Source organism: Lepus europaeus, chromosome 21 (assembly GCF_033115175.1).
Source record: "Lepus europaeus isolate LE1 chromosome 21, mLepTim1.pri, whole genome shotgun sequence".
Lineage (NCBI taxonomy): Eukaryota > Metazoa > Chordata > Mammalia > Lagomorpha > Leporidae > Lepus > Lepus europaeus.
In genome coordinates this window covers 24,504,563-24,530,121 of record NC_084847.1, presented here as the reverse complement: position 1 = coordinate 24,530,121, position 25,559 = coordinate 24,504,563, and the positions used below count along the sequence as shown (strand labels likewise).

Genomic DNA, 25,559 nt, shown 5'->3' with positions numbered 1-25,559 from the left:
TGCCATCCCCGTGATCCCGCCTGCGTTTCGGAGTCTTTAACACTTGAGTCCAGCAGGAGGAGGACAAGACCCTGGAGCACAAAACCTCCCTCTGCCTGGGTCGGGCGCCTTCCCGGAGGCCCGTTCTGCCCCTAAGTCCAGCTGCCAGGGCCTCCCTCTCCCTTCTCAGATTTGCTCCTTGACATTTGCCGGTGGCTGTTGCCTGGCATTGCAACAGCTGGGGCGGGGTGTGTGCAGGAGGCACAGTAACACTATCCCCCGTCCTGCTCCCTCATGAAATTGGAGCTCCCCAGCCTCGGCTGGAGGCGGGGGAGAAGGGCTGTGGGTGGGCCGGGTGCCTGCGAGGACCACAGCGGTTTTTTTTTCCTATCGAGTTTTGGCTCCCCGTAGGATGGATGCAGCTTTTAGGGGTGGTTGGCCCGAGTGTCCCCTGAGCTTCGCTTACCAGCCAGCAGCTTGGTCAGGGAAACCTGCAGTTAATCCCCCACGCTGTACACGTCTGTGCCCACCTGTTCGCGCTGAATCACGGCGTGGCAGCGCTAGGCGTGCCCTGCAGATGTGGGCTCCCGGCCCCTGCCCGCTCCTGCCTGCAGCCTCCCTCAAAGTGCTCTTTGCAAACCCTCCCCCTTCCTGTCTTTCCCCACGTGAGGGGCGTTGCTGCCCATTGCCCACCCCTCCCTTACTCCCCAGGTGCTGGCCTGGTTTGAAGAAGGGGAGGAGACCGTCACTGCCTTCGTTGAACCCTTTGTCATCCTCCTGATCCTCATCGCCAATGCCATCGTGGGAGTTTGGCAGGTCAGCTGGGACTCCCTGCTCGCTCCCCTGGGTCCCAGCACCCTCCCTCAGGGCTCCGTCACCTCCCTCTAGGTTTGCCTCTCCCCCTGGTCCTCTTCACCCAGTTTGGAAACAGGGTTGCAGGGTGGGGAAGAGGCTGGGATGCTGGGAACCACTGTCGCTTGCTGGCTGTTGGAGGAGATTCCAGCCTAACTCTGAGCCTCAGTCTCCCTACCTGTGAAATGGGGCTAATAATCCCGGCCCTCAGACTGGTGGCCAAATTGAACGGGCCGCAGAGTATGAGAGTGTGGGTGCCATGGCGGGGGGGGGGGGGGGTTCCTCACGTGCTCCTCTGCTTTCCTTCCACCTCTTTCTTCTCCACCCTCTGCCTTTTCTGGCTCCTGCTTTTTAAATTTTCTCTGGTTCTTTCTCCCCCCCCCCCAAAACCCTCTCCACCTGTTTACAGCCACCGCACACCCACACCCCTGTCCTCCTGTGGGGTCTTGAGCGCTCCCTGGCGCCAAAACTGCCTAGCCCTGCCCCCTCTGCGAGGTCCCCACCTCTCAGGCCCCCCCACCCCCGCTCCTCCATCACTCCCCACTCCCCCCAGCGCCAGCCCCTGCCTTCTCATGGCCGGCTCCTCTTGCCCTGTGCCATCAGGAGCGGAACGCCGAGAACGCCATAGAGGCGCTGAAGGAATATGAGCCCGAGATGGGGAAGGTGTATCGGGCTGACCGCAAGTCAGTGCAAAGGATCAAGGCTCGGGACATCGTCCCCGGGGACATCGTGGAGGTGGCGGGTGAGTGACACAGGCGGGCGGCAGCCTCGGGTGGGGTCTGGGCGCTCCTTCCCAGACGCCTCAGGAGGTCACGCCAGGTAGCAGTGCCCCGGGGCAGGCCGAGTGCCGCAGGAACAGCCAGTCCTGTCCCTGAGGCTACAGGCAGACCCCCGGCTCCCCCTCCTCTCCCCCAGCACTTGCACGCAACAGGTGGAACCCAGGCCCTGCCAATGGCCCCATCTCCACCCCCTCCCGAGGCCTGGCCTTCCCTCTCCTTCCTTCCACCCCCAAGCTTGGTCAGCTTTCTGTCTTGACCTCTCTATGCCCTTGAGGCCTCTCTGAGGGGAAGGAGCGAGGGTAGAAGGGAGGAGGGGGGCCAAAGGCTCGAGCCCCCGGCCATGTATGGGAAACTCAGGCCCCGGCCCGCGAGCACGGGACCAGGGAGGAGGCGAGCCCAAGGAGGGCCCCGCCCCAGTGAGGGACACTTAATTCCTGCCCGGGGAGGGGTGGGGGCCGAGTGACTAAGATGACTGGGATTCTGCCCCCTTCAGCGGTTTTTATATTTGCCCCGAGCAGGCCTCCCCACGTCTCCAGGCCCCTGGCACGGGGACGGCATCTTCCTAGGCCTAGACACCCGAGTCGCCGCTACCCTGGGAAGCTTGGGGCGAGGGAGTGAGGGCGGGCTAGAGACCCCGGCATCCCATCACAGGGCCGACTTGCCACCGTGACAGCTTGGAGTCAGCGCCATGAATGTCTATAAATATCGCCTGGGCTTGGGTGACAGGGTGTCCCGCCCAGCGCCGTCGCAGCCGCCGCTTCCTCCAGCCTGGCTGCGGAGGGAAAGCCACCAAGCCCTGCCCCAGTGCCATCTGTGGGGGCCAGGGTGGAATCGGGCAGAGCCTCCGGGAGGGGTGCAGCCTCTTTTAGAGGCTCCTAAGGCTGGCGGGGGCGCCCAGCCTTCAGTACTCCCCAAGGTGGTCTCCGGGCTGACCCACCCGGCCCCGTGTGTCTCCCGGCCAGGCCTCCGCGTGTCCCAGCTGCAGTGCGTTGCTGCAGTTTCTGCTTTTCCAAGCCCACCTTGTTTCCTCCCTGGCCCACCCCCAGCCCCTGATTTCCATCAGCTGCCCAGGCTGAGGGGCTCCCGATACGTGGTCCCCTCCATGACCCACCCCGCACCTGCTCCCTCTCCGCCGGCCTCCTCCCTTGTCACCTTCCCTCTCTCCTGCTTCCTGCTCCACTGTTTCTCTCCATTGACCTTGACCTTCTGGAGTTTTCCCTCACGTCTTCCCGCCTTCCCCTGCCTTCTTACCCTGGCAATTCGCTCTGACACCCCTGCTCTCACTTCTTTGGGGGCTTTTTTACCTCACTCTGCCCCCCGCATGCCTCTCTGTTCTCCTTTCTCTCTGTACATCCGATCTGTCCCCCGTTGCCCCTTCGGTTGCTCAGGGGACATTAACTGAGCACCTACTATGTGCCAGGCAGGATGCTGGGCCCCTCCTATCGTGGGAAGCATTCTACAATGCGAGGGCAGGAGAAATGGGGCCCTGGGGTGCTTTCTGGGGGCTGTAGGAGCACCTGCTGAAGGCCTGACCTAAGCCCCGGACCGGGCCCCAGCCCTGAATCCCAAAGGACGGGTGAGGTGAGGGCCTTGGACAAAGCCTGGGCTTTTCTTAGGTAGGGAGAAGACGCCATTCCCAGCTGACCTCACTTTGCTCTCTCCACAGTCGGGGACAAAGTCCCTGCGGACATCCGCATCCTGTCCATCAAGTCCACCACCCTCCGCGTGGACCAGTCCATCCTGACAGGTGTGCGGGCTGGGAGGACAGGCAGGGAGGAGGAGCCTCTGCTGGCCTCCTCCATCATCCGGGGCCCTGGGGAGAGGCCGCACGTTAGGGTCCCTTTGCCACATGGCTGTCGGCCCAACTCTTCCATGGGGACGTAGTCACGGCCACACCTGGACAGCTGTGCTGCCTCCTTTGGTGTCCTCAGAGGTCCTGGAGCGAGGGGCCACGGGGCTCCAGGGGAAGGTGCAGGGCGTGGATGTCCCCCAGCCTCAGCTGTATCCCTTCCTCCACTGGGAGGCGGCAAGCAGAGCTCAGAACATTCCCTGTGGTCCAAGCAGGCCAGGCTGGGCTGGCCCAGGAGCCGTGAGGGGGACCTGTCCCTCCCAGGGGTGTGACCCACACTGGACAGTGCACCTCTGCATACATCAGCCGCTTTGTCACCAAAACGCAGCGCTCGAGTGTCCCCATTTTTCAGAGGGGCAAATGGAGGTTAAGCGCGCAACGTTGTGCAGCTGGCGAGACAAGGGCTTCCTGCTCCAGTGCAGCTCCTCCCAGGGCCCAGCCTGCCTGCAGGGCGGTCGCTGGGTCCTGGCCAGGCCCTGTCCCTGCTGAGCAGGGAGGGCGTGGGGGCGGGGTGGGAGTCAGGGAGAAGGAGGTGACGTCACCTGAAAGCCCCTGGCCCCTTCTCCGCAGGCGAGTCCGTGTCCGTCATCAAGCACACGGAGCCAGTCCCTGACCCGCGAGCTGTCAACCAGGACAAGAAGAACATGCTTTTCTCGGTGAGCAGCCTGGGGCCAGCTGTCGCGTGCTCCAGCCAGGAGCCCAGCTCTGGGAGGAAGATGGAGGAGGCGTGGGAAGAGAGATGAGGGGGGCGGGGCAGCCCTCGCCCAACGCCTTGCCTCTCCTTCACCTTCCCAGGGTACCAACATCGCGGCCGGCAAGGCCCTGGGCATCGTGGCCACCACCGGCGTGAGCACCGAGATCGGGAAGATCCGTGACCAGATGGCCGCCACGGAGCAGGACAAGACGCCCCTGCAGCAGAAGCTGGATGAGTTCGGGGAGCAGCTGTCCAAGGTCATCTCCCTCATCTGCGTGGCCGTGTGGCTCATCAACATCGGCCACTTCAACGACCCCGTCCACGGGGGCTCCTGGATCCGCGGTGCCATCTACTACTTCAAGATCGCCGTGGCCTTGGCCGTGGCTGCGATCCCAGAAGGTAACGGCGGCCTCTCTTTCTCCTCCTACTTGTTAGTCTCATCAGCAAAGGCTGTCTTCCCAGATGTCTCGGTGCCAGGTGCCAGGGGTCAGGAGCTGTTATCCTTGGGGTCACAGTAGGTCTCCTGGCCCCTCCCTGGGGGTCGCTTCCTCACTGCCCCTCCCCACAGGTCTTCCCGCTGTCATCACTACCTGCCTGGCCCTGGGCACCCGCCGGATGGCGAAGAAGAACGCCATCGTGAGGAGCCTGCCCTCCGTGGAGACCCTGGGCTGCACCTCTGTCATCTGCTCCGACAAGACAGGCACCCTCACCACCAACCAGATGTCTGTGTGCAAGGTCAGGAGCTGGTGGGGAGGACACGCGCATCACCACCACTGGGGGTGGGGCCTGGGAGGACACGCCCACTCCTGACTGCTGGGGGCAGGGACTGAGCCCTCCGGAGATGGGGTTACCCCTGCATGCACCATGCTCCCAGGGCAGAGAGAGTGCCAGCTGAGGCGGGAGTCAGACTCCCGGCCCAAGTAGCCAGCTCACTGGGCCACCGCCATGGGGTGTCTTCAGTCTGCCACAACAGCCTGTGTGGGGCAAGGTCTCAGTCACCCCGTTTTTCAGAGAAGGAAACTGAGGCTCTCGGGGGTTCAGTGGTTGGCTCACAGATGCAGTGGGGAACACACAGAGCTGAGCTGTCGGTTGGCCCTGCAGAGGGGCTGCTCCATGGTGGGGGGCCCGGCCACGGCCAGCCAGGGCAGCATCTCCGGACCAGGCCCCTGCACTCCCCTGGGCCTCACACCCTTGGGTTTGTGCCTCTTCCCAGTAGGCCATCCCAAATGTCTACAAAGCAAACACACACGGGGCTGTTTTTAAGATTCGTAGGATCACAGAGGAAACCAGTGACTGAATCCAAGGCGGCTTCAAACAGTTTGTGGAAAGCAGAATTAGAAGATAACTCTATGCTTTTTAAAGATTGATTATTTATTTGAAAATCAGAGTTATGCAGAGAGAAGGAAAGGCAGAGAGAGAGAGAGAGAGAGAGAGAGAGGGAGGTCTTTCATCTGCTGGTTTACTCCCCGATTGGCCGCAATGGCCAGAGCTGCGCCGGTCCGAAGCCAGGAGCCAGGAACTTCCTCCAGGTCTCCCACGTGGGTGCAGGGGCACAAGGACTTGGGCCATCTTCTACTGCTTTCCCAGGCCATAGCAGAGAGCTGGATCGGAAGTGGAGCAGCTGAGACTCAAACCGGCGCCCATACAGGATGCTGGCACCGCAGGCGTTGACTTTACCCGCAATGCCACAGCGCCGGCCCCAATAACTTTATTTTGATGCAAAAAAATCTATGTGTAGTTGTTTTCATAATACCCATTTCTGTGAACTTTTTGAAGATCCCAAGTAGTACTCAAAATATTCTCAAAACAAATTCATGATTTAGTTATATATCTGCTGCTTTATCTTTTATTTATTTTTTTAAGATTTATTTTATTTGTCTGAAAGGCAGAGAGAGAGAGAGAAGGAGAGACACAGAGGGAGGTCTTCCATCCGCTGATTCACTTCCCCACATGGCTGTAATGCCTGGAGCTGGGCCAGGCTGGAGTCAGGAGCCAGGAATTCCAGCCAGGTCTCCCATGTGGATGGCAGGGGCCCAAGCACTTGGGCCATCTTCTGTAGCTTTTCCAAGTGCGCTAGCAGGGAGCTGGATTAGAAGTGGAGCCGGCGCTGTGATATGGGACGCCGGCATCATAGGCAGTGGCTTAACCCACTGTGCCACAGTGCCAGTCCACGCTGCTTTATTCATGCATTAAATAGCAAGTTCCAGCAGTGAGTCTAAGAGTTGTCAAGGTGCTGAAGCGATGGTGAGTGTCAGTTATGCTGTTTAAAGATCCGCCCCGGCAGGAATGCGACAGGAAAGTGAGGTTGTATTGGCGGCGAAATCACAAGCCTCGCTTGTGCCGTCGGGGCCCATCGTCAGTTCCTAACTGGAAAGAAATGCCGAGTACCAGTTAGAGAAAAAGTCAAAGATGTTTTTGTTTTGTTTTGGGGCCCTCTACATTCAGGGACTCCTTGAGGGGTCATCTGTGGGAACCCTGCCCCAAACAGAGTTCTGTGGACGAAGCCCGTGAAGTGGAAATTGCTGTTCTGAGGAGTGAGGGCTGTGTGGTCAGCTTGGGGGGAGGAAGGCCATCTCTCAGGTCCACGGCCCCCCCCACCCCGCAATACCTGTCGGGCCGCCCTTCCCTGGTGGAATGAATGGGAAGCTCTGTCTCTTGGCTGCTTTCCCTGGCTTCCGCCGGCTGCCACCCACCCCCTGGGCTTGCGTGCTCCACACCCGTCCCATGCACAAGGCTTCAAATCCAGACCGCAGGCTCCAGGCCCATTTCATAAAGATGAATTCATTGCCCATGTTTGAAAGTTAAGCGATTTCACAGGAAAACGACTGGAATTTCTAGCTCTTCCTGCAAACCTGGAAGAGCGGCTGCACCTGTAAAGGGGCCAGGTGCTGACAGGTGGGCTCTTAGCCGCAGTCTGCACCATGCTCTATTAACACTGTCTCGCTTATTTATTTTAAAAAATTATCTTATTTATTTGAAAGGCAGAGTTACAGAGAGAGGTGGGGGGAGAGAGAGAGGGAGAGAGAGAGAGAGAGAGAGAGAGATTCGTTAGTTCACTCCTAAAATGGCTCCAATGGCCATGGCGAAGCCAGGAGCTTCATCCAGGTCTCCTACTTGGGGCCCAAGCCCTTGAGCCATCCTCTGCTGCTTTCCCAGGCCATAGCAGAGAGCTGGATTGGAAGTGGAGCAGCCAGGACTCGAACCGGCACCCGTACGGGACACCAGCATTGCAGCCAGTAGCTTAACCTGTTATGCCACAGCGCTGGCCCTTTATTTTAATGCCTGATCTAAGAAAGCCCCGGTGTGACTGGCAGTCACTTTTGTTTCAGCACAGAACACAGAGAAGGCGGGGTGGGAGGAGCCAGGTCCAGGGAGGAATCAGGAGAGGCAGAAGCGGCCAGACACGGTGGCCCGCTCCGCGAATGTGACCCGGGGGTGGGCGCCAGGAGCCTCGGGCATGGGCACAGGGGACATCCGTGTGCGCCCTTCTCCCCCACAGATGTTCATCCTCGACAAGGTGGAAGGAGACTTCTGTTCGCTGAACGAGTTCTCCATCACCGGCTCCACCTACGCTCCAGAGGGGGAGGTGTAAGTGCCTGCACCGGGGCTCCTGCTGGCTTTGTCTTCCTTTCTCCAAGTTCACTGCCATTCCCCCACCCCAGCCCCACCGCCCCGCGCCCTGCTCGCTCTGCTCTGCCTGTGCTCTCTCTCTGCAGCTCACTCCCGTTCTCCACTGTCTCTTTCCTCTCCTCCTCCCTGCCTGCCCGCCGCCAGCCTGAAGAATGATAAACCCATCCGGTCAGGGCAGTTTGATGGGCTGGTGGAGCTGGCCACCATTTGTGCCCTGTGCAATGATTCCTCCTTGGACTTCAATGAGGTAACCGCCCCACCCCACCCCCCACCAGCACCACCAGCAGCAACTTAGTCCTGCCAGTTGGCCAGAGTCTGGGGCTTGCCAGCAGGCCGGGAAGGGGTCCGGGAAGGGGCCCTGGGGGAACCAAGGCCAGTGCACAAAGTGCTGAGAGGAAGGCGTGGTTTGCTCCCTTCTAGGGGGAAGGCGGGTGTGCAGGGTGGGGGAGCCAGGGCCCAGGTGCCCCGGTGCCGACCTGGCTCTGCTTCTCATGCCCATCTCAGACCAAAGGCGTCTATGAGAAGGTGGGCGAGGCCACGGAGACGGCGCTCACCACCCTGGTAGAGAAGATGAATGTGTTCAACACGGAAGTGCGGAACCTCTCGAAGGTGGAGAGGGCCAACGCCTGCAACTCGGTGAGTCCGGGCGCCCTGCCGCAGGGGCCTCCTCAGGCCCACATCCTGGGGGGAGCTGAGCCGGGCAGCCGACCTTTTCCTGCTGCTGTCGTCGGGGGGGGGGGGGGACCGCGGCCCCTGGACTCGTACCTGGCCCTCTGTGGCCTTCGCTGCAATGCCCTGATGAATCGAATGTCACTTCCTGCAGCGTCCCAGGTTGAAAAGGGAGAGCCGGGTGCAGGGACCCAAGGGACCTGGCTCGGGGCATCTGTGATCTCAACGCATAACGCCCGGTCTCCGGAAGCACGCTGGTTCTCATGGGGTCTCAGGCCCCGCTTTAGGGTGTGGGAGATGCAGCTGCCCCATGCACAGGGGCTGACTTCCCTGTCCTGATGAACCAGGCCAGCTGGGTCAGACTCGCTGGGAGCTCTCGTTAACATTTGCTCTGGGCTGTCAATGCTGTGGGCAGCTCCCATCCATGCAAGATGCTCACTGCTTTTATAATAGAACTCTAAAAAGTGAAAACTGCCTCAGTGTCTATCAGAAGCTTAGTTTTATTTATTTGTGTTTTTTTTTTAAAGATTTATTTATTTATTTGAGAAGTAGAGTTACAGAGAGAGGAAGAGACACAGAGAGAGGTCTTCCATCTGCTGGTTCACTCCCCAAATGGTTACAACTGCCAGAGCTGGGCTGATATGAAGCCAGGAGCTTCTTCCAGGTCTCCCATGTGGGTGCAGGGGCCCAAGGACTTGGGCCATCCTCCACTGCTTTCCCAGGTGCATTAGCAGGGAGCTGGACTGGAAGTGGAGCAGCCAGGACTCGAACTGGTGCCTATATGGGATGCTGGTGCTGCAGGCAAGAGGCTTAACCCCCTCCGCCATGGCATCAAAAGCTTAATTTTTAAAATGTCCAAATGTGGACTGGGCACTGTAAAGCCGCCGCCTGTGACTCTGGCATCCCATATGGGCACCAGTTCGATTCCTGGAAGCTCCACTTCCAATCCAGTTCCTGCTAATGCATCTGGGAAAGCAGTGGAAAATGGCCAAAGTGTTCAGGCTTCTGCCACCATATTGTGGAGAAATATCTGTGATAAATTTGGTCAAAGCTTTATTTATTTATTTGAAAGTCAGAGTCATGGAGAGAGATCTTCCAACTACTGGTTCATTCTTTAGATGGCTACGAGAGCCAGGGCTGGGCCAGGCCGAAGCCAGGAGCCAGGAGTTTCAGCAGGGTCTCCCACGTGGGTGGCAGGGGCCCAAGCACTTCAGCCATCTTCCTCTGCTTTCCCAGGCCCATAGGCAGGGAAACTGGATTGGAAGCACAGCATCTGGGACTCGAACCAGAGCTCCAGTTTGGGAAGCCAGTGTCACAGGCAGCGGCTTAACCCACTGAGCCACAGTGCCAGCCCCTTTAAGTAAATTAAAATTACATAAAAGGAAAAGTCCTCCACTCACATCGCTCAGGGACATCCCACTGCGCAGTGCAGGTGAGGTAACGTTTCTGTCATCACGAAGTCTCTGTCACACAAGGCTATGCGAGGCCAGCCTGCTGCAGCGGGCCTTTAACCGGACGCTGTGGCAACACGAGCCTTGGAACCCTCTCCCGTCATGCTGCAGGCGCCAGACTTCGCTTTACCCTCGGCCTCTGGCCGGGCTCTGCTCCAACTTCCAGATCCTTTTAGCTCTTTTAAGGGGGCTGGTCTCTCCCTCCCTGTCTCCTCTTTTCTTCTTTTCTTTCTTTCTTTTTATTATTAAGAGAGAGAGAGAGAGAGAGAGAGACTCCCATCTGCCAGTACACTCCCCAAATGGCTCTGGTAGCCAGGACTGGGACAGGCTGAAACCAAGAGTCAGGAACTCCAGCCTGGTCTCCCACGTGGGTGGCAGAGACCCTAGTACTTGGGCCGTCTTCTGCTGCCTTCCCAGGCGCATCAGCAGGGAGCCAGATCATAAGCTGAGTAGCCAGGCCTGGAACCAGCACCCTGACAGGGGCTGTGCTGGTCCCCAGCGGCGGCTCAGCCCGCTGCGCCACAACGCCGGCCCCTCCCGGTCTCTCTCCCCTAGGTGATCCGCCAGCTCATGAAGAAAGAGTTCACCCTGGAGTTCTCCCGAGACAGGAAGTCCATGTCTGTGTACTGTTCTCCAGCCAAATCTTCCCGAGCTGCTGTGGGCAACAAGATGTTTGTCAAGGTCAGACACCGGAACGCGCCCGGGGCCTCTGTTCTTCCGAATCCGGGTCCCATGTCCTGTGCCCGCCCCGTGCCACTGTGCCTCGGCCTCTGAGCACCGCCCTTCTGGTCTCCCAGGGCGCCCCCGAGGGGGTCATCGACCGCTGTAACTACGTGCGAGTGGGCACCACCCGGGTGCCCATGACCGGGCCGGTGAAGGAGAAGATCCTCTCCGTGATCAAGGAGTGGGGCACCGGCCGGGACACGCTGCGCTGCCTGGCCCTGGCCACCCGTGACACGCCCCCCAAGCGAGAGGAGATGGTGCTGGACGACTCCTCCAGGTTCATGGAGTACGAGGTGAGCAGAGAGGCACCGCCCGCCGCCTGTGTCCTGCAGCGTGGGCCTCGGAAGCCCCGGATGCCAGAGTCAGAAAGAACCTCGGGGCGGAGGGTGGCTCCAGGGCTGCTTGCAGTGTGACCCGTGGGCAGGCGCGCAGCGGAACGTGGGACCCTCCCTTCCTTTTCTGGGGAGCGAGAGGGGCCTGCAGATAGCGGTCCTGGTCTAAGTGCCGGCGCTGCCCAAAGCAGGAGGCGCCGCCCTCACTTCTGGTGCGTGCTCTCTCCACTGTCAGGCAAGGTTTCCCACCTCTGAGCTTCCGAGGCCCTCTGGGGGTCCAAACCCCAGGTCCCTAGGGCCTCACCCCCTCATCCCACCCACTTTCCAAGGCCCTCCCTGACCCGCCGCCCTCTGCACTGTCTCCCCAGACGGACCTGACGTTCGTGGGCGTCGTGGGCATGCTGGACCCGCCCCGCAAGGAGGTCATGGGCTCCATCCAGCTGTGCCGGGACGCCGGGATCCGCGTGATCATGATCACAGGCGACAACAAGGGCACGGCCATCGCCATCTGCCGTCGCATCGGCATCTTTGGGGAGAACGAGGAGGTGGCAGACCGCGCCTACACCGGCCGCGAGTTTGACGACCTGCCCCTGGCCGAGCAGCGGGAAGCCTGCCGCCGCGCCTGCTGCTTCGCCCGCGTGGAGCCCTCCCACAAGTCCAAGATCGTGGAATACCTGCAGTCCTACGATGAGATCACAGCCATGGTGAGGGTCCCACCTCGGGAGGATCCACGGGGGAGATGGGCGGGGGGGCTATGGGCGGGAGAGGAGGGTCTCAGGACAGGTGCGTGGCAGGGGGCCCTGAGCCCACTCATTCCTTCTTGCCTCAGACAGGGGATGGCGTCAATGACGCCCCTGCCCTGAAGAAGGCCGAGATCGGCATAGCCATGGGATCTGGCACTGCCGTGGCCAAGACAGCGTCCGAGATGGTGCTGGCCGACGACAACTTCTCCACCATTGTGGCCGCCGTGGAGGAGGGCCGCGCCATCTACAACAACATGAAGCAGTTCATCCGCTACCTCATCTCCTCCAACGTGGGCGAGGTGGTCTGGTGAGCAGCCGGGCGGCACTGGGCGGCGGGTGTGTGTGTGTGTGTGTGTGTGTGTGTGTGCGCGTGCTGGGGGTGGGGCTGACCCCAGGTCACACGCGTGACCGCCTCCTCCTGGCAGCATCTTCCTGACGGCCGCCTTGGGGCTGCCCGAGGCCCTGATCCCCGTGCAGCTGCTGTGGGTGAACCTGGTGACGGACGGGCTCCCAGCCACGGCCCTGGGCTTCAACCCACCAGACCTGGACATCATGGACCGGCCCCCCCGGAGTCCCAAGGAGCCCCTGATCAGTGGCTGGCTCTTCTTCCGCTACATGGCCATCGGGGGTAAGCAGGGAGGCCCCAGTCCTTCCCAGCGTTTGGAGTCTCCCACGTGGGTGCAGGGGCCCAAGCACTTGGGCCATCTTCCGTTGCTTTCCCGGGTGTGTCAGCAGGGAGCTGGATGGGAAGTGGAGCAGCTGGGGCTTGACCCGGCACCCACATGGGATGCCGGGATCGCAGGCAGCAGCTTAACCCACTGCGCCTCAGCACCCATCCTGGGCCTGATCCTGACTACTGCCATCTTCTCTCTGCTGCAGGCTATGTGGGTGCAGCCACTGTGGGAGCCGCTGCCTGGTGGTTTATGTACGCAGAGGATGGGCCAGGTGTCACCTACCACCAGCTGGTAGGGGAGGATGCGGCGTGGGGTGGGGGCAGCTCTGAGGGGGGTGGCACCTTCCACAGGGTCTCAGCCTCCCGTCCGTCGCCCTGCAGACCCACTTCATGCAGTGCACCGAGGACCACCCTCACTTTGAGGGTCTGGACTGTGAGATCTTTGAGGCCCCAGAGCCCATGACCATGGCCTTGTCTGTGCTGGTGACCATTGAGATGTGCAATGCTCTCAACAGGTGGGCTCCCCTTGCCTCCCGCACGCTCCACCCACCCGCCATCCCCTTCCTGCCTCACCTGCCTGTCCCCCCTGCTGTCCCCCCTCGCTGCAGCCTGTCTGAGAACCAGTCCTTGGTGCGGATGCCGCCCTGGGTGAACATCTGGCTGGTGGGCTCCATCTGCCTGTCCATGTCCCTCCACTTCCTCATCCTCTACATCGACCCCCTGCCGGTGAGCCTGCCCCCCACCCTGCCCCGTCCTCACAGCCCCCAGGGAGCCCAGGTGGGGACCACCCCTCCCTCATGGCTGCCACCCCCACTCCCATCCCAGATGATCTTCAAGCTCAAGGCCCTGGACCTCACCCAGTGGCTCATGGTCCTCAAGATCTCACTTCCAGTCATCGGGCTGGATGAAATCCTCAAGTTCATTGCTCGGAACTACCTGGAGGGTAAGGGACAACCCCTCTACCTTGCACCTCCCCTCTCCTGGAGTCCCGGTCCCTCGCTCTGCGCTGCGGACACGCGCAGCGCCCACCCTCTTCCTCTGTAGCTGGGCGAGTTCTTCTTGGCCTTAGTGGACCAGCGTCCCCCAGAGAGGGGCGCCCTGGCCTCTGCCCACCCCCACGGTGACTGTGGGGCTGCAGCCCTGCCCCCTAACGCTGTCTCTCTGTCCTCTCTGGCCACAGGATAAGCACCCCCTCCTCCATGTCTTTGAACCCGTGTCACAGGTATCGCCCTCCCTCCTTGCGCGTGCCCCAGCTGCTGTGCCCGCCGCCTGCGCCCCTAGCCCACCCGCGCTCGCAGCTCCGCCTGGAGCCACTGCCGCTGCCGCCGCCACCACCGCGCTTGCCCAGCGGCCCTTGCTGCTGCCCTCGCTCTGGGCGGCAGCTCTGCTGCCAGGCTCTCGGCCCAGGCACCAGCGTGCTGGCGGGGCTGCGCTGCGTTGCGCTGGCTGTGTCTGCTGCTGGGCTGGGCTGGGGCTGGGGAGGGGGTGTTGGGACAGGGGGACGCAGGTGAGTAGGGGACCGGGGGAACGGACACCCAGGACCCACTGTCCCTCTGCCTCCGGCCTCAGCCCACCCTCTTCTCCTTCCAGATCCAGAAGATGAAAGGAGGAAGTAACCAGTCCTCCTGCCCCTCCCGACCCCATAGACGCATCTTCAGCCCGAGCTGTGGCACACCCCTCCCCACCCCAGGTTTCTGTTTATAAACATGACGTCCCTCACCCCCACCCCCACCCCGCACCTTGTAAATCCCCCTTCCCCACCCCATGGGGCTTGCAGGGACAAGGCGACCGACTGAGCTCAGCTGCTTATTTATTGAAAATAAACAACACAAGAGTCTGGCCGTGCCTCCCTGCACGTCTTGGGACGAGGGTCGTAGTGTCATGCGCTCTGGAAAGCAGCTGCCTGTCCCCAGGGGCCGCTGAGGGAGGCTCCTGGCCACCCCAGGCTCCGCGGTGGCTTGGAAAGAGCTAGGCGGTAACAGGCACTGCCAGCCGGGTGGTATGGGGCTGGGCCGGAGAGCCGCGGGTGGGAGCTGCACTTTGGTTCTAGGAGCTGCACTTTGGTTCTAGGAGGGGTCTGGGGCCCTCCCCCGTGTCATCCCTGAGGAGGAGGAGGCCGGGCTGCCCTGGGGCGGGGGGGGGGGGGGCAGCGCAGGAGGGCACTGCAACCAACCCCTGGCTCGGAGGGGGCAGGCGGCCGGTTCCGCAGTGGACACAGGCAGTCCCTGGTGTGTGTGTGGGGGGGGTGTTCGCACCCGGGCCCTCAAGTGTCCTTGATGTCCTTGACGTCCCTTAGGGGAGCCTCGTCCATGATGCTGCGCACTTGCTGCAGGGTCTCTGCCTGGCGGATCCGCTCCAGGCGCACCTGCGGGGTTGGGCGAGGGAAGCAGGGGGTCCTCGCTGGGGGAGCGCGACCCCTGCCCCGGCTGCCAGCCCTCAAGGGCAGGGCCCAGGGGCTGCCCCCACCCCCATGCCACGGTGAACTGGGGTCAGGGAGGGAAAAGGTGCTAAGAGCAGCCTGGGGTGGCCTCGGAACACCGTGCAGGCCACTGGCTGGCCCCTGCAGGAGGCTCTGGGACTGGTGTGCCACACGCCATGGAGCTTCCACGTTTCCGGAGCTCTAGCCCAGGGCAAAGGTCCACGCCGGCCTCAGGGAGGAAGGGACCCCCTCCCCAACCTGCCACGCCGCATGGGGGACTTTCCTCGCAAGGCCCCTTGGGTCCCCCCCAAGTTGCGCCAGCCTGGTGGGGAGGGGGTGCGCCACACCTGCAGAGCCTGTGACAGGCGCACGAAGTCCCGCTGCACCTGCTCGCTGGTCTCCAGCTCAGCCTGCAGCCGCAGCACCTTGGCCCTCTGTTCTGAGAGGAGGTCAGTGAGCGGGGCCTGCGGGAAAAGGGGAGCCAGGCTCAGCCCGGGGCCAAGGGGAGCGTGCAAGGCCCAAGCAACCCCCTCCCCACCAACCAGCCCTGCCCCAGCCTCCTCCTGTCTGGTCCGGCCCTGGGCCTGAGGCAGACAGAAGGGGCGGGAGGGGCGGGGCAGCCCGGGCTCCTCCGCCTCACCTTGCCCTGTTCCTGCTGCAGCCGCTCCATCTCTGTCCTCAGGCTGCAGAGGGAGGCTGGGAAGGCAGGGCCGGAAGTCAGGGCCGCAGCCTCTCGCTGAGCCGCCCCTCCCCCACGCTGCCCCCCATGCCTACTCACCCTCCAACACCTCTGTGGGAAGCAGAGAGAGAGAGAGAGAGAGAGAGAGAGAGAGAGAGAGGTCAAGGCGGGTTCTCACACCACTTCCCCTCCCCCTCTGGCCCCCTCCTGGCCTGGGGCCCCTGGGAGCAGGGTGGGCGGCTCCCGCCCCTTCCCTCACCTGTCTCCTCCCGCTGCCCCCGCAGCTGCCCCTCCAGGCCGGCCCTGGCCGCCGTCTCCTCCTCCAGCGCCTCGCGCAGGGTCACGATCTCGATGCGCAGGCGCTCGGCCTCGTGCTCCCGCGCCCGCTGCTGGGCCCGGGCCTCCTGCCGCGTGTGTCGCACCAGTTGCTGCAGCTCCTGGAGGGGACGTGGGTCACCCGCTGGGCGGAGGGCCAGAGAGGGGCTCACACAGCGGGAGCTCCCAGGGTCCCCTCCACGAAGCTCAGCCCGGCCCCCCGCGAAGCACCCCCGGCCGTGTGGGGACACCGACACCAAAAGCCAACTGTGGCCAGGCAGGCGCTGCACAGGGCCCCGGGAACACGGGAACACGCGTCTCGCGAGAAGACGGTGGCATGCCTGCTGCCGAGTTCCCGGAACTCATCTGCTCTCCACGCCAACGCTGGACGGGGCAGGGGGTCCACGGTGTCGCAGGAGTCTGTCCCCAGGGCCTGAGGGCTCAGCCGCAGCCCGCTCACCTGCACGGAGCTGGGCAGCGGCTCCTCCGCGCCCTCGTCCTGCCCCAGGAGGCCCTGGGCGGCGGGCGGCGGGGGCTGCTCGGCCCGGAGCCCCCGGTTCTCCTCATTCAGCCGCTTCACCTCGTGGCTCAGGCAGCGGTGGGAGGTGGCCAGCTCTGCCTGGGGACGCGTGGGGTGTGAGCCGGCGAGGGCCCGCTGTCTCCCCCCAGCCCCCGCCCTGCTGACTCAGCGGTCACCAGCCCATGTTTTATTTGGCCCCTAGGGTTGTTTAAAGCCCCGAAGCCGTTGCTAATTTAAAGGCTGGGAGACCACACACAAATGTCCAGATTTCAGGCTGGCGGCAGGGGGCCAGGGGCCAGGGAGCGGGGCGCCAGCAGCCCCCATTCCCAGCTCCGGAAGCACCCCACACATCTCCGCAGACTGGGGCCCTGGGCTCCGAGCCCGCAGAGTTCGCTCGGCGCCCCTGCTCTGGTCACGGCCAGGGCTGCCCCAAACCCCTTCCCCGCAGGGCCGACAGGTGCCTCACCTTTGGGCACGCCCTCCCCAGGCCCCGCCCCCAGCGCTCACCATCTGCAGCTGCACGCGCTCCTGGGCCTGGCTCACGGTCCCCTGCAGGGTCCGCAGCAGCTGCTCCGAGTTCTGGACCTGGGCCAGGAGCACCTGCATCTGGGGGGTGGACGGCGGGCGAGGGTGAGGGTGAGGGCGGGGCGGCCGGAGGCCCTGGCCGGCGGCGCCAGCGGAGGCCGGGACCCACCTGCTTGGCACAGTCCTCGTTGCTGCGTCTCAGGCCCTCCTGCAGCTCGTCCCGCTCCCGCCGGACGCCCTCCAGCTCCTGCTGCAGCTGCCGGCCCTGCCGCAGACCGAGCGTCCACCTCCAGGGCGGGTGGGGCGGGGCCTCCCCTCCTGGCCACGCCTCTCCCGCCCCGCCCCGCCCCGCCCCGCCAGGTCCTCTCCCCAGTGGGCTCCATCTCTGCTGCTCTCCCTGGAACCCCAGTCCCCAGCGGCCACTGCTGCCCCGACACCGAGGCCCGCGCGAGCTTCCGAAAGCCCAGAAGCCAGCGGGGGCTTCCTGCTCCTTCCAGTATACAACGCAGAACCCGCGGCCCAGGGTTCGAGCCTAGGCTCCGGCTTCCTGGCAACGCCCACCCCGGGAAGCAGCAGGTGCAGGCTCAGGTGCTGGGCTCCTGGCTTCAGCCCTGGCTGTGGTGGGCATCTGGGGCGGGGGGGGGGGGGGAACCAGTGGGTGCAAGACCTCTGCTTCAAGTAAAATGAAAATGGATAAACACAGCCCGGAAAATGAAACGTAAACTACGCTGCGCCCACGACACATGGGGCCTGCTGCTCCTCGGGGCCTCTGAACCTGCGGCTCCTTCCGCCTGGGAGCTGTTGCGATGTTTGTTTATTTATTCATTTAGGATTTACTTATTTATTAAAAAGCAGAACCAGGAGCGAGGAGCTTCCTCGGGGTTTCCCACACAGGTGCAGGGGCCCAAGCACTTGGGCCATCCTCCACTGCCTTCCCAGGCCATAGCAGAGAGCTGGACCGGAAGTGGAGCAGCCGGGACTCGAACCGGCGCCCCTCTGGGCCGGGGCGCGGGGCCGCCCCCCTGCGTGCTCACCTCTGCCTGCAGCTGCTCCCACTGGCCGTCAGCGACGAGCTGGTAGCCGGGCGGCGGCAGGTAGATGCCCTCGGGGACCAGGGTGCCGGTGGACACCAGCGAGGCCGTCTCCTCCTGCTCCGGGCTCAGGGCCTGGCGGCCGCGTGGTGGGGAACTACCCGCGCCGGCGCCGCCCAGGGAGAAGGAGGAGATGGAGGCGCTGTCGTCGCAGTTGCGGGCGAAGGCCTCGGCCGCGGGGCCGCCGTCTCCGCTCAGCTCGTCCAGGGGCTCCAGCGGCGGGGACGGGTCCCGAGCCAGGGGCGGCGGCTGCCGGGGCCGTCTCTGGGGGGGAGGCAGGGGAGCGCTGGGGGCGGGGCCGGGGGCGGGCCATCTCTGGGGGGTGGCAGGGGAGCGCTGGGGGCGGGGCCGGGGGCGGGCCATCTCTGGGGGATGGCAGGGGAGCGCTGGGGGTGGGGCCGGGGGGCGGGCCATCTCTGGGGGGTGGCAGGGGAGCGCTGGGGGCGGGGCCGGGGGGCGGGCCATCTCTGGGGGGTGGCAGGGGAGCGCTGGGGGCGGGGCCGGGGGGCGGGCCATCTCTGGGGGGTGGCAGGGGAGCGCTGGGGGCGGGGCCGGGGGGCGGGCCATCGGGGGGGGGTTGGCAGGGGAGCGCTGGGGGCGGGGCCGGGGGCGGGCCATCTCTGGGGGGTGGCAGGGGAGCGCTGGGGGCGGGGCCGGGCGCGGGGGGGGGGGGGGCGCCCCATCCTCCACGCCCCCCCGCCGCACTCACCTGGATCTCCTGGATCAGCTGCTCGGCCCTCAGCAGCTTGGCCTTCAGCTCCTGGATCTCCTGCTCCATGGGCAGCACGATCTCCCGCAGCTTCTCCGAGTCCTCGTGGGCCTGCGGGGGGAGGGGGGGGGCGTGGGCGGTGACGTCCCCTCCCCCTCCCCTCCCTTCCCTGTGGACTCCTAGGAGGTGCTGTCCACCCAGCTCAGAGCTAAGAGGGCCGACGACGGGCGGGCCCCAGCGCGTAAGGGAAACCGGCCAAGGTCACAGCTGTCTCCCTGTCGCCCACTTACTCACCAGAACTTTCTTCTCCAACATCCGGATTTTCTTTTGTCATAGAACCTCAGAGTTTTAGCTGGGCACGTGGCCTACATTCTAGAACGCCACCTACACTTCTCAGCCTCCCTGCAGCTAAACACCATGGCATGGCTAAGTTCCAGCTAGCGAGGTGTAACCAGATGGAAGAGGGTGTGCCTTTCTTTACTCTTCCTTCTCCTCCTTCTTGCTGGCTGGAATGTGGACATGATGGCTGGCACTCAAGCAGTCATCTTGGACCATGAGGCAATCTGCTACCTATGGCAAAACAGCAATACAGGAGGAGCCTGGGTTCCTCCTGACTTACTGAGCTGCTGCACCTGTCCTCCCGGACTGCGCCTGCCCCTGGACTTTCTGGAAAAGCAACTTCTGTCTTATTGAAGCCATTGCTGGTTTCAGCATCTCCATCACATCAGCCAACGTCAGCCTGGCAGCTCTGTCCGCCCGTGCCCTTCCCATCTCTGAGCTTGGGGTCCTGCTGACCTTGCACGGCCGGCAGCCTCTGGATGTCTGCACTTGGACGTCACACAGGCTCCTCCAACCTAGCGTGGCCAAAACCGCGTCGGCGTCCTGCCCCAGCTCCTCCCGGCACAAACGCGTGGTCAGCACGGGCGGTCCTGCCAGCCGCCCAGTTGTTCAAGGCTGACACCTGCCAGTCACGGCCGCCTGGCGCCACCTTCTTCCCACTCAACGCTGAGGCTATCGCCAGAGTCATCTAAAACCTTCTCCAGCGAGCTCAGCCAACCCCACCCACCCCCAGGAGCAGTCCCAGCAGGCCCAGCGGGCTGGCCTGGCCCCAGCAAAACTCCGCCTGGCCAAAGACTGGCGCGTGGACTCCGCGGAGGCGCACAGGGGCCGGCCTGTGGATCCCTGGGGTGCCGGCGGGGTGGGGGTGCGGGGGCTTTCTCCGAGCACGGCCTCCCGGGCCCTCCGTGTGCAGGAAGCAGGCTCCGCTGGGCACCCGGGGGCTGGATGCCCTCCTGTCCTGGGCTCCTGCTTTGGGCTCTGCCTCCCCGAGCCTCAGCGACCTGCTGCGGGCAGTGGGCTCTTAGTGGCGACCCTGCCTCCTGGGCCTGCCGAGGTGTGGCGGCGTGGGGGTGGGGGAACGTGCTTCCTGTGACCCATCAGCGGTGGCGACCGGAACACAGGCGGATGAAAACAGAAAGCGGAGAACCCGGGCTTCTCCGGGCCTCACCGTGCTCACCTGCTAGATGGGTCTAGGGGACTCCCTGCGCGGGTCTGCAGGCGCCCGCACAGCGCCGAGTGCACGAGAGGTTGCTGCATGTGGGCGACCTCACTCTGGAGGTGAACCTGCCAGGCCCCCCCACCCCGCCCCAGGACCCTGCCCAGCAGGAAGCTAGCACTCAGCGGCGCCGACCCTGGGCCCACGGACTGGGGAGCCGGCCACCACCCCGCCGCACGCTCTGCCAAGGCCAACCTTCTCCATCTGCTGCTCCAGGGAGTCCAGTGGGTGCGTCCGCGACAGCAGCTGCCTCAGGCGGCCCAGCTCCCGCTCCTTCTCCTCCGAGTCCTGCTGCTGCTGCCGCCACTCCTGCTTCAGGGACGCGATCTGGGCCTCGTAGCTGCTGATGGAGTCTGCGGGGCAGAGGAGGCAGCGACCGCTGAGGGACGGCCAGTGGGTGGCGGGGATCCCTGGCGTTCCCGCTGAAAAGGGTCTCGATCCGTAGACGGTGCCCTGGGCCAACGAGCTGGGGCAGGTGCGGGTCCAGGGGACACCCGCAGGCTTGGCGACAAACCGCAGGCACGGGGCGGGTACAGCGGCTGGGCAAGGTGAGCCGCCGCTTGGGAGGCCTGCGTGCCAGGCTGCAGTGTGGCTGAGCCCCAGCCGCGCTGAACTCCGGGTCCAGCTTCCTGCTAACGCGCCCAGGGAGGCGACCGAGGACAACCTAAGCACCTGGCTTCCTGCCGCCCGTGTGGGAGCCCCGGATGGAGCTCCAGGCTCCTGCCTTTGGCCAGGCCCAACCCTGGCAGTCACTGGCACGTGGGGAGTGAACCAGTGGATGGACACGTGGTCTCTCTCCCTCTCCCTCTTTCTGTCACTCTGCCTTTTAAATAAAATAAATAAATAAATTTGTTTAAAAATTGTAGAGATCAGCCATAGTATGGGTTGAAATTCCTTTTTTTTTTTTAAGATTTATTTATTTATCCACAGGTGGAGGATTAGCCTAGTGAGCCGTGGTGCCGGCACCCCGGGTTCTAGTCCCGGTTGGGGCACTGGTTCTGTCCCGGTTGCCCCTCTTCCAGGCCAGCTCTCTGCTGTGGCCCAGGAAGGCAGTGGAGGATGGCCCAAGTGCTTGGGCCCTGCACCAGCATGGGAGACCAGGAGAAGCACCTGGCTCCTGGCTTCAGATCGGCGCAGCGCGCCAGCCGTAGCAGCCATTTGGAGGGTGAACCAATGGAAGGAAGACCTTTCTCTCTCCTCACTAACTCTGCCTGTCAAATAAATAAAAAAAAAAAAGATTTATTTATTTACTTGAAAGAGTTACACAGAGAGGAGGAGAGGCAGAGAGGGAGAGGGAGAGGGAGAGGGAGAGGGAGAAAGGTCTTCCATCTGCTGGTTCACTCTCCAGATGGCCACAATGGCCGGAGCTGCTCTGATCCGAAGCCAGGAGCATCCAGGACTCGAACCGGCACCCATATGGGATGCCAGCACTGCAGGCAGTGGCTTTACCCGCTACCCCACAGCGCTGGGCCTATCTATTGTTATTAATACGTTCCACTAGGGGTGGGCGTTTGGCTCACAGATGTCTGCCCCCAGGATCAGAGTGCCCAGGCTTGACACACGACTCCGCTCCTGATTCCAGCTCCCTGCTAACACGACCCCTGGGAAACAACAAGTGAGGGCCCAATTGCCTGGGTCCCTGCCACCCACATGGGAGAGGAGACCTGGACTGTGATGCTGGCTCCTGTCTGCCTCCCTCTCTCATGTGTGCTCTGTTCATCTTAATGGTAGCCGTAAAGGTTCAGCCGCCAGACTGCCTGGCTTCACATCTTTTGCTGTCTGACCCTGGACTGTGCCTCAGAGCTTCCTCTGTTAATAGTTCCTACCTTGTAGCTGGTCGTGAACAATACTTGTAAAACAGCTCAGAGCCTGACAAACAATGCTCGACAAAAAATTAGCTGCTGGGGCCAGCGCTGTGCATAGCGGGTAAAGCTGCCGCCTGCAGCGCCGGCATCCCATATGGGCACCAGTTCAAGTCCCGGCTGCTCTTCTTTCGATTCAGCTCTCTGCTGTGGCCTGGGAAAGCAGTGGAAGATGGCCCAGGTCCTTGGGCCCCTGCACCCACATGGGAAACTGGAAGAAGCTCCTGGCTCCTGGCTTTAGATTGGCCCAGCTCCAGACATTGCGGCCATCTGGGGAGTGAACCAGCAGATGGAAGACCTTTCTCTCTGTGTCTACCTCTCTCTGTAACCGTCTTTCAAATAAATTAAATCTTAAAAAAAAAAAAAAAATTCCATAACCAACACAAGTCGCATAAGGATGAGACCACGCTGCTCAGGGGCGCGGGTGCCTGAAACGTGGGAAACGCAGCCCCGGAGACGGAGATGGAGACGGCTGGAGCGAGGAGGGGCCGTCAGAGAGGGAGCTGGCCAGGGTGGGAGGCGGGGCTCAGCGGGTCAAGCTGTTGCCCGTTATAGCTGCGTCCTGCACCGGAGCGCCGGCTCAGGTCCCAGCCGCTCCACCTCCAACCCAGCTTCCTGCTGACGGAGGTGCTCGGACTGGGGCCACCACCCACGTGGGAAACTGGATGGATGGAGTGCCGGGCTCCTGGCTGCCATGTGGCCCAGCACTGGCTGCTAACCAAGGGATCGCGGGCTCCTTCCCTCTCTCTCTCTCTCCCTCTCCCTCTCTTGCTCTGCCTTTCAAATAAGGACACTGAAAGGGAAAAGAGAGAACTGGCATCGTGGGGTGGGAGTCGGAGACAAAAGTTCTCTGGAGGCCGGTGTTCCAGGAGGGAGGTGCCAAGGGCCCCACGGCCGGCCGGGTGGGGCGGGGCAGTGGGAGCAGAGGGGTGCCCCTCTCCACTGACATGTGTTTCAGATTCGGGCCTCAGGCTGGGGGGGGGAAGAGCTAAGCAGAAAAGCAGCAGGATAGGCCGGTACTGCGGCTAATCCTCCGCCTGCGGCGCCGGCACACCAGGTTCTAGTCCCGGTCGGGGCGCCGGATTCTATCCCAGTTGCCCCTCTTCCAGGCCAGCTCTCTGCTGTGGCCCGGGAGTGCAGTGGAGGATGGCCCAGGTCCTTGGGCCCTGCACCCCCATGGGAGACCAGGAGAAGCACCTGGCTTCTGGCTTCCGATCAGCGCGATGCGCCAGCCGCAGCGGCCATTGGAGGGTGAACCAACGGCAAAGGAAAACCTTTCTCTCTGTCTCTCTCTCTCACTGTCCACTCTGCCTGTCAAAAAAAAAAAAAGAAAAGCAGCAGGGAGATCGTGGGCCCCCGAGCTGTGCTTCCCCTGCCCAGAGTCACATCCTGCGAGCGAGGAGGGGCGGGGGGGGGCAGGCCCAAGAGCAGGGCGGTTTGGGGAACTGAGAAGTTTCCTGCCCGGGTTCAGGGTTGATCAGCCATCAGTGAGGGACGAGAAATGACACGGCGAGGGGGTCGGGAGAGCTAAACTTAGCTGTGACCCCACAGCCGCGCTCTAGGCAAATTCAAAGAGGGGGCGCTTGCCTCGTCGCCGGCGCTGCAGCCTTGCCGCCCTACCCCCCAGCTCTCGCCCCCCAGCCCTGGCCCCTCGCCGGCACTGCCCCGTCCCGGCATCCGCCTCTCACCTTTCAGGATGGCCTGCAGGGAAGCCACCTCCTCCTGGCACTGCCGCTGCACCGCAGCCACGGCCTCAGCCTTCGTGCTCTCGCTCACCTCCGCCACGGCCTTCATGGTCTCCATTTCGGCCAGGGCGCCGGCCAGCTCAGCCCGAAGCCGGCCCAGCTCACCGGCCTCGGCCTCGGCCTCGGGTCCCGTCTGGGTCTGGGGGTCCAGCGCTGTGGAGGACAGGGATCAGACTCTCGTCCCATCACTGCCCGGATCCCCAACACTCCAGGCCACCCGGCAAAACAGCAGTCGAGTTCCGCAACCAACTCCTGCAGCCCCACCTTCACCTGGCCACGCCCTCACCTGGCCACGCCCCTGCAGGGCACCTGGCCACGCCCCCCAGCGGGGCACCTGGCCGGACCTCGCGCTGCCTACAGCCCGCCTCTTCCCAGAGTCTCGGTTCCCGCCAATCCCCCAGAGGCTCCGACGCGACCCCCCCTCCCCTCCGTGCCAGCGACCCCGCCCCTTCCCCCACTGGGTCCCACCGCTGGCCCCCGGAGGGCGGTCAGACCACGCCCCCTTCGCCGGTAGCCCCAAGGCCCCGCCCCCTCTCCCGCCAGCGTGACCCCGCCCCTCTCCGGGCTCCCTTCTCCACCCCCCACCCGCCGGCCGAGCTGGGCCCCGCCTCCGGCTCCACCGCCCCCCGCGTGCACGGACGCGCCCTCACGTACCAGCCCCCGGCCGCCTCTGTCGCCCGTCCGCGCCCGCAGTCGCCGGCGCAGCTGCTGCCATCGCCTCGGCGCAAACGGCGGATTCCCGCACTCCCTGGTGACGGCGCTCGCCGCTTCCGGGTCCGCTCGGCTGTTTCCGGGTCCGCTCGGCTGTTTCCGGATCCGCTCGGCTGTTTCCGGACCGGCCCGGGATCGAGGTCCTGGCGGACGGCCGAGAGAAATGCCGAGCGTCCGCCGAAGATTCCCGAGTACACGCCCGAGCCCCGCCTCCCTCCTTCTAAGCTGGGGCGCGCCGCCTGCCCCTCAGACCCCCGAGTTCTTCCGGCTGAGGGGGGCGCCGGCGTCTCCCGGTGACCTCCGCAGTGCTGCTCCGTCACGCCTGCTCAGGGCCGCCGGCCAAAGCGCCCTCTGCGGCCCCTGGCCGCCCTCCCGCCGCAGCCCCGGCTCAGGTTACAGCGAGGTGGGGCCGGGCCCTCGCCGATCGTCCCTGGGGCCGGGGCTGGATCGACTTCACTTCTCTGGGCGCCAGAGTGTCCACGTAGCCGGTCGTAAAAGTCCCAAACTTCCACGAGCCCACCCCCACTTGGTATTCCACCAGTCGCGGCTTCCTGCAAATCCCCCAACCCCTCCCAGCGCCTCTCAAATCCCTCCTCCGCCGGCCTCTGTCCTGGGTCAAGCTTGCCTTATCCCGGCTCGGCAGCAGGAATTCAAACGGAGCTTTGACAGCCCTTCCCCCAAACCTGTCCTGGGAGTTCCTGCGTCTTGGCCTCCTGCTGCAAGTCCTGGTAACTCCAGTGCACCGAATATTCCAGAAGGTGTTCCTTTCCCTCCATTTCCAGTACTGACCTCTAGTCCCTGGCCCCATCATCTCCGTCCTCCACCACACACACACATTACAAAGGCCCCTTTAGTTAGTTCTGCAGAACGCAGTTGGAATCACCTCTGTAAAACGCCTACAGTGCCTGTATCCCATATGGACGCCGGTTCAAGTCTTGGCTGCTCCACTTCCGATCCAGCTCTCTGGGAAAGCAGTAGAAGGTGGCCCAAGCCCTTGGGCCCCTGCACCCATGTGGGAGACCCTGAAGAAGCTCTTGGCTCCTGGCTTCAGATT

General features: G+C 63.4%; 2 protein-coding genes across 6 annotated transcripts; one reads left to right on the top strand and one right to left on the bottom strand.

Annotated features, from left to right (window-relative positions):
* Positions 1-14,170, top strand: ATP2A1 (ATPase sarcoplasmic/endoplasmic reticulum Ca2+ transporting 1). 4 transcript variants are annotated; one of them, XM_062180491.1, is made up of 20 exons: positions 1-795; positions 1,435-1,573; positions 3,277-3,357; positions 4,030-4,115; positions 4,255-4,552; positions 4,722-4,888; positions 7,653-7,741; positions 7,928-8,030; positions 8,288-8,419; positions 10,459-10,584; positions 10,701-10,919; positions 11,327-11,662; positions 11,788-12,008; positions 12,127-12,329; positions 12,581-12,666; positions 12,756-12,889; positions 12,983-13,100; positions 13,200-13,317; positions 13,555-13,596; positions 13,965-14,170. In XM_062180491.1, the coding sequence occupies exons 2-19, from the start codon at positions 1,486-1,488 to the stop codon at positions 13,557-13,559; spliced, it is 2,610 nt and encodes an 869-aa protein (XP_062036475.1). In that variant the 5' UTR covers positions 1-795; positions 1,435-1,485; the 3' UTR covers positions 13,560-13,596; positions 13,965-14,170. The 4 variants fall into 4 exon arrangements, with proteins under 4 accessions (XP_062036475.1, XP_062036474.1, XP_062036476.1 ...); XM_062180490.1 differs by lacking the exon at positions 13,555-13,596; XM_062180492.1 differs by lacking the exons at positions 1,435-1,573; positions 13,555-13,596.
* On the bottom strand, positions 14,152-25,559 carry RABEP2 (rabaptin, RAB GTPase binding effector protein 2). Of its 2 annotated transcripts, XM_062180496.1 has the most exons (14): positions 25,389-25,559; positions 24,449-24,648; positions 23,738-23,947; positions 20,383-20,540; positions 18,633-18,743; positions 17,867-18,187; positions 17,002-17,097; positions 16,815-16,913; positions 16,248-16,406; positions 15,732-15,909; positions 15,572-15,583; positions 15,434-15,489; positions 15,141-15,257; positions 14,152-14,739 (listed from the first exon to the last, which is right to left on the bottom strand). In XM_062180496.1, exons 2-14 carry the CDS (start codon positions 24,507-24,509, stop codon positions 14,638-14,640), a joined length of 1,680 nt encoding a protein of 559 aa, XP_062036480.1. In that variant the 5' UTR covers positions 24,510-24,648; positions 25,389-25,559; the 3' UTR covers positions 14,152-14,637. The 2 variants fall into 2 exon arrangements, with proteins under 2 accessions (XP_062036480.1, XP_062036479.1); XM_062180495.1 differs by lacking the exon at positions 25,389-25,559 and having other exon boundaries at positions 24,449-25,032.